Source organism: Phalaenopsis equestris, unplaced genomic scaffold (assembly GCF_001263595.1).
Source record: "Phalaenopsis equestris unplaced genomic scaffold, ASM126359v1 Scaffold000123, whole genome shotgun sequence".
Classification (NCBI taxonomy): domain Eukaryota; kingdom Viridiplantae; phylum Streptophyta; class Magnoliopsida; order Asparagales; family Orchidaceae; genus Phalaenopsis; species Phalaenopsis equestris.
Window position 1 is genome coordinate 2,338,179 of NW_018164565.1, and position 7,974 is coordinate 2,346,152.

Consider the following 7,974-nt stretch of genomic DNA (forward strand, 5'->3'; position numbering starts at 1 on the left):
AAAAACACCTTCTTGAATGACAAACTTGATGAAGTCTACATGATTATACCTCTGGGATTAAAAAATAGGTCAAACAACAGGTTGGTCTACAGGTTGAAGAGGTCTTTATATACTTGAAGCAATCTCCTCGTACTTGGTTTGATAAGTTTGCTAAAACAATGATTACAAATAGATACCATCAATGTCAAGCTAATCATACACTTTTTGTTAAATCCAATTCTAAAGACAAATTACCATTCTCATAGTATATATAAATGATATTATCTCGATAGGTGATGATTCGGAGGATTATCAGACTAAAAATCATATTCCAACAAAATTTTAGATCAATGACCTCGAAAATCTTCAATATTTTTTTGGGAATGGAGGTGGCTCAATTTAAGGAGGGGAGAGAATTGACATATCCCAAAGGAAGTACATCTTAGACCTGTTAAGTAAATTGACATGCTAGGGTGTAACTTTGCTGACACACCTATGGATTCCAACAAAATACCGAACATAAGTGAAGAAAGCAGTTTGGTTGACAAAGAAAGATATAAAAGATTTATGAGCTAACTACTTTATCTATCACACACAAGACCTGATATTGTTTGCATACTTAGTAACTGTAGAAACTCCACACATGAATAAATCAAATGAGGATCATTTGGAAGCAGTGAAAAAACGTTTGAGATATTTGAAGATGACTCCTGGATACGCTTTGTTCTTCAAAAGATATTAAAACTAAGCGATTGAGATAGACACAGATGCTAGCTGTGCAGCAGATGTAACTAGTATGTAATCAACTACTAGATATTGTTCAAACATCTGAGGCAATCTCATCACATGGAAAAGCAAAGAAGCATGTTGTTGTCCCTCGGAGTAGTGCAAAATTTGAATATCATGCTCTTGCACCAAGAATATGAGGAATGTGGATTCAAGACTATTAAGGGAACATAATTGAGATGAAAAACACAATTAAGATGTTCAATGATAGTCAAACAAATATTATTATATCCAAAAATCCCATGCATCATGAGAAAACAAAGAACATCGAGATTGACCAACACTTCATCTCAAAAAAGTTAACAATAAAATTATTAAGCCCAGATATGTTCCTACATGACATCCTGATATTTTTTTATCAAAACACTAAAGGTCAATCATGATGAATTGAAGTCCAAGCTTAGTTTGTAACCCAGCTTGAGGGGGAGTATTGGAAGGTGTCAATCTGCATTAAGAAGGAATTTAGTTTCTTTTTCTCAGAATATATTTCACTAAATGTATTTCCTTTATTAAATATTTTATTTTTTATTTTTTTATTTTGAAGGAATTCCTATTTTGTTTCTTTTTAGTACTACATAGATATGTGTGTGACAAAGTGTAATCTATGGATAGGAAAAAGAAATAAAATTACTTCAAGGTTTCTACAATCTTAATGCCCCTTACTTTTATTCCTTGGATGGCTGGATTAAGCCATCATAAAGCAAGAGAATCTGAAAACTTTGCGATATGATTATTATGAGAAAGTTAACCTTCCCTTTAAATTCATAATTATGGTAAGAAAACATGAAAGGAAGACATTTTCATGATCTAATTAACATTAAAAGAATCGAAAGACTGCTCAAACCTCAATCTATATGGCAACAGCCACATCTGAAGAAATTGTAGACCTCAGCCATAAGAGCAAATCTTTTTTTCTAGCAACAAAACAGCCACTCTCTCCATTCTCCCAGAATGGAGTAGCCAACTCCTTCAAATATGAGCTGAAAGAAGAGCCCAACCCCTGTGAAAATCTGTGAGCTCCAGAACCAGTTTGAACAGAAAAAATCTGAGGCAAAGCTTCTTCATCCTCAATCAAATCCAATAAAGTCTCCATCCACCCATCAAAAGCAGTGTAGGCTGCACCAACCGATAGAGACCTCAGATTCAAATCCCATTTCTCAGACCCTTTTGTATGCAATCCAGGATACAATCCATACATGGTTCCCAAACGCAGAAGCTCATGAGCTCTCTGAGACGGATACCCTCTGTTCCTACATATATCTATCAAGCAATTACAATATGGCCTACGAACATCAACAGCAGCTTCGTTCAGAATCCCCTTCAGCTCCTCCTTAACTTCGTTGAAGTCAGCTCCTTCGTCGCTTAGCATCTCCACAAACCCAACCAACCTTGGCTTAGCCTTCTCCAAGCAAGCAAGCACCTTGCTCTTATTGGCTTCATTGCACATAGCCACCAACGAGAGCAAGCAACCACAAAGTCGGTCATCACACTTTATCTTTTTCTCCAGTGCTATGTTAAATACTTGCACAGCATCATCAATCTTCTCAGCCTTTCCCAGGCATTGGATTAAGCATGTGATTCCCATCACATTTGGCGCCACCCCTTTCTCAAGCATTTCATCAAACATCCGCAGCGCTCTGTCGGGCTTGCCGCTGCTACCATATATCTTGATCATTGCTGTGTAGCTAAAGCTATCTGGTTGTTGCCGCTGACCTTTGCCTGACTGCCGCATTTCATCAAACAGCTTCTCTGCATCATCCTCCAAACCAAGTTCAGCACACATGTTCAGTAAAGTGTTACGCAAAATAAAATCTACAGGCCATTTCTTCGCTTTAATTGTGTTCCAAAACTCCAGCGCGTCCTTCCCCCACCTCGATTTCCCATAAATCTTAATCATCGCAGTTAGTGTTTTCTCATTCGGGGTCAATTCAGCAGCAAGCATTTCGTCAAACAGGTCGCGTGCAAGACCAGGTTGCTTGGCCTTCCCCAGCGCACTCAGCAGCGTATTATACAGCACCACATTAGGCTTCACCTCAAGCGTCTTCAGTTCTTTAAGAACGTACTGAATCCCATCACAATCCCCCAGGTCACCAAACATCTTTGCGAGGACGGAGAAGGCCACGTGGTCCGGTGTCCAGCCACCGGCACGCGCACGCTCGTAGAGCGCGATCGCCTCCTCTCGCCGGCCGAGCTCCGCGTACACATCGAGGATGGCAGAGTAGGTGACCTCATCAGGCAAGAGGCCATTTCTGTAGACTTGGTTGAACCAGTAGATCGCGCGGTCGAAGTGGCGGCAGCGCTTCGCACATGTGATGAGGGTGGAATACGTGATATTGTCAAGGGGGACGCCATGGCGGATCATTTCGTTGGCTAGGGATTCGGCGAGAGCGAATTGACGGCCGGCGCGTAGGGATTTGAGGACTATGTTATAGAAAATGGTTTCGAGAGTGGAGGAGGGGGATTTGGATTGGAGCCAGAGGAAAAAGCGGTGGGCCTTTTGCCATGGGTGGATAGAGTTGAGGAGGAGGAGGGCGGAGGAACGGGGAAGGGGGTCGGGGAAGGCGGTGTTGAAATCTTCGTCGGAGGAGGAGGCGGAGAGGGAACGAGATGACAGGAAGAGTAGGCGGAGATCGGGGTTTTGGGAGTGCGTATGGCGGGGGTGACGGTGTGGAAGGAGGATGGGGTGTTTGGGTTTGGAGGGATTGGTCCAGGTGGGGTTCGGATTGGAGGGTGTGAGAAGAAGGGAGGATGATTGCTTGAGGAGGGTGAGGGAGAGGGGGCGGAGTTGGTCGGAGAGGGATGGCTTCTCGGTGGCGGGCTGCGGTTGGCGGGCGGCGGAGCGATTGGGAAAGACCGGTCGGGAGGAGGATGAGGAGGAGGATGAAGACGATGAAGAAACAGGCAGGGACGTCGTAATGGACGAAAGTGAGGGGGAGGTGGGAAATGCCATGAAGGAGATTTACCTGAGCAGCTGTGCTCTTTTTTCAGAGGCGGAGAAGACGAACAGGATATCATTTTGTTTCGGATAAATCTTGGGCAGATTTACATACAGACCACTCAAACTTCTTGTAATTACATTGATGCCAATTTTTACAAAAGTAAAATAATCATATTTTAATATGATAAGAAAGATTTAGATGACATAAATAAAACCTATTTTTTTCTTGGAAGATTTAGATGACATAAATAAAACTATTTTTTTCTTGGAAATTGTAAAAATAGACCGGCTTTATAGGAGTAAATATTATGTAATGACAGTGTGGATCGCATCATATCATGAGTCGGACGTCCGGCTATATTACACCATACATTCATTTATCTGATTTACCAGACATAATATTTTTTCGCTTCTAAGAATTTTAGAAAAACTTTCAAATTGAAATTTGTATATAATATGAGTAAATTTTGGAAAACCAAAAAAACAAAAAAGAAAAAAACACAAAAAAATTATATTTGGAGTAAGATTATAATTACATTTTTTATTTTTAAAGTTTCAAAAAACTTCAATTATTGTTTACTATTTGTTTCGCTAAATAATATTTATTAACTTAAAAAAAATAGCACGAATCATAATGCAATTTTTCTTATCTAAAGCATCGTATTCAACTTAAAACCTTTAGACTTGATTCTATGATCGGGAGAACTCAACTGTTGAAAAATATTTAGTTCCAAGTGTTTAAAGGAGATGAATCTGATAATATTTAAGTATTCAACTTGCGTTCCCAATTCTTTTTAGGTCTAATTTTAAATACTCTCGAGAAAATATTGCATATTTTGCAAGTACGTGATGATAATATTGGACGAGAGTCTCGTCACATGTAAACTAAATTATGGCGATGTGACCACCTATCTATTGTTGTCCTCATATGCTTACAAAGTATATAATATTTTCTCAAAAATATGATAAGTTGTATAAAAAGTAATCTTAATTAATCAGAATTAAATAAAAATATGACACTCAATATAAGGCAATGGAGAAAAATGATTCACATAGCCGGCCTCACTTAGTGGGATAAAGAGTTGTTATTGTTATTGTTGTTGTTGTTGTTGTTGAATCTCCAAAATTTCACTGATACGTGTTAGAATTTAAAGATTCAAGGAGAAAGTATGACAAATAATCAATTCTAGATTTAATGTTGGATCGAAACATATAATTGGATGAGAATGATACTTAAGTTATAGTTATGAATTCTCAACCATGTGCTCAAAATTACAAAAATAATAAAAAAAAAAATCAATAAATGATCAAAAGTCTAATGGTAAGATAATAATGGGATATCTTGTATGGTTGTAGGTCTTTATAAAATAATATCAGGTGTATAATGAAAGTTATATTGATTGTTAAATAATTATAGTATTATTAAATGAATAAAGCTTGCTTCATCTCATAAGAACATTATTGCAGCAATTTGATCATTATTGAATTTGACTTCAAATACTTTTACAAAAAAACATGTAGTATATTGTACCTTAGAGATTGTTGAGATGGAGGATTCATACATAGCTTAATGGAGCACTATTAATTAATCAAATTCAATGTCCAAGGCCGATATGAGGGTAAATTCGAAACATGCGACCGTTCGTTCCAGCTCTCGTTCACCTCGTCACTCGTCTAGCTTTGCCCCAGCTCTCATCCGTCTCATCGCTCGTCTAGCGCTGATTGGATTCTTGATGCGGCTATGCATCAGGACTCCTACAGTAATATTTTTTCCTAAATTTTCCATTGGATGCAACAGTAAATTTAAAAATGAATGCTAGAGCTTTCAAATGCATTCTACCAAACATTCTCCTCAATATTGGTTGGTCCATGCACAAGGTTTGAAAACTAAGGATAATTTGATGTGCGTGTGTACATGTTAGCTCTCTCTCTCTCTCATTGTATATGTAAAGTTTAGAGGCTCCTGGAGAGCCGATTATAGTACTTCGGATTGCTAATCAACTGTTTAAGGCAAAACTTTGCATGGCTTTGTGTTCTTCTGCTTTGCTATCTCTTTCTCGCATACATATTCTTACAAGATTATGGAATTAGCAAATCCTCTTTCTATTATCAATCTGTCGTAGCAATTTGTGTTTTATATTTGGAGGACTTACATAAATACCACTCAATTTCTATTGATTTACCAATTTAATACTTAAACTTTAATTTTTTACATGCATGCCAACTTGTGCATGAATACGTGTCGGTCACTTTTTAAAAGTTAAAGTAATGATATTTTTGATGTGCTACGAAAATTTTGGGTGGTATAAATGCTAAAACTAAATTTTAGGGTGGTGTCTGGCTGGATGAGATTTAAGTTATTAGAATTTAGTAAATTCCGCAAATTCGGAGTCACTAAATCCTGAATAGGCCAAATCCTGAAAAATGTATGGCAATAGATTTGCTAAATCTCAAAATTTACACAACGAACTAATTAAATCCCCCGGTTCGAAAGATTTAGTAAATCCGAGATTTATGGTCGAAATCCGTAAAATTTGGATTTATCAAATCCACGGCTTTATCTTGTCCAAAATGATTGTTTGGCAACGGGATTTACATCTTAAAAACAGGGCTAAATCCATTGCCAGAGAACCCCTAGATGTTAGATATTTATATACATAAGAATTAGGTGGTATTATGTCAGATTTGAGCAGATCATGTTTCTATATTTGTTCTTCAGAATTCCAGACGATATTTATGCAAGAAATTTTGTCAAATTCAAATGACAAAATTTTTGGTAGATAACTGCAACAAAAAGAAAAAACAACTGTCACCTTGAATTATAATCTTCTAAACATGTTCTTCCCTTCCCGCACTCCATATTCCGCCCTACCCATCTTGTATTTACCTCTCGAAAAATAATGCATGTGGAGTCTAAATGTAGAATTATATGTGGACATTGATACTTTGACTCCGTTTGGGACAGCTTATAACAGCGAAAGGAATTTTTCAAAACGCCACCGTCCCGTTTATTTCGTGTGTTCGGGGATCTTAATGGAAAACAATGTTCAGCTTTGTCTAATAAACGCGGTCGCTGGATGGACCTCGCCTAAGAGGTTTTTTTTCCTCCCGTGCCGTTTTGTCCCTCTCCTCCCTCGCCCGACCACTGTTGCCCTAGACTGCTTCTCCTTTGTCTCTCCCTTGGTTGCTCCTATCGACGGATCCCGGGAGAACCTTTCTCCATCCTCACATTCCGAGATTCCTGAGTCGACTTCCCTCTAGTATCCTCATCTATTCTTATGTCTGTCTCATCCTCGCTTCTCCCGTGTTCCGCTGGATTGTTTGTTGGTGAGCTGGCTCACTTCTGGTTGGAATATGTCTAATGCAATGTTTTTCTATATGCATTTTGCGAAATTTTTTTATTGCTATGATGTGATATGTTAATATTCATTCTATTTTATAAAAAGATAAAAGTAAGTTTGACCAAGAGGACTTAACTATGTAGTGTGATATGTTAACATTCACAAATTTTGAGAGAGGTCTGTGTAAATATCAGGACAAAATCATCAATATCTAACTTATGTCAAGCATTGGGCCAAAAAATATATTTAGGGAGGGATACATTACCTAACTGCCTAAATCACATAAGAAAAATGTTAAATTATACTATTCATATAGAGAAATCATAAATTTTAAGGGGTAAATTGTCCACTCCAGACATAAACTGGTTCTGCATTTAGGCAGATATATGCATAGCTCACAATAGTAGTCTAAATTATGATGGGGAGATGGAGAGATAAGTAAACCTAGGTTTGTGATTGTGAGGCCAAAAGCAACTCCCTCCATACAATTGATTCATTCCACACACACAAGGAAGATGTTGATTGAAGTTCATTTACATATTATGTTTCTGTACTTTATAAATTCTAAAATAAAAACGCTAGCAAGAGACCCACAATGAAAGATGAGCACACTCCCACTCACCGAAGACTGAAAGCAACGGGTCAATAACAAATCAAAATGCTTTTATATAAGCATGGCATCATAGTTAAATTTTTAAGGACTGAATTTCATCTATAATGCATGTCAGAAATTTTACAGCTGTAGAGTAATGAATTATCATATTAGCATTGCACGAGAATTCAACACACTCGGGTAAAATAAAAATAACTTGAGATGACACCAAAAGTTTTTACATGAAATCCCGTAAAGGGAAAAATCACGAAGTCAGGCTAAGTTGTGAAAATTCACTGTTGATTGATAATTTCATTTGTCTCATAGACGGGAAATGA

The 7,974-nt window shown here is 37.6% G+C and overlaps 1 protein-coding gene across 1 annotated transcript; it reads right to left on the reverse strand.

The window, feature by feature from the left end:
* Positions 1-1,394: 1,394 nt before the first annotated feature.
* Positions 1,395-3,785, reverse strand: LOC110021203 (pentatricopeptide repeat-containing protein At5g46580, chloroplastic). Its single transcript, XM_020719611.1, has one exon. The coding sequence runs from the start codon at positions 3,713-3,715 to the stop codon at positions 1,616-1,618; it is 2,100 nt and encodes a 699-aa protein (XP_020575270.1). The 5' UTR covers positions 3,716-3,785; the 3' UTR covers positions 1,395-1,615.
* Between the last annotated feature and the right edge of the window lie 4,189 nt (positions 3,786-7,974).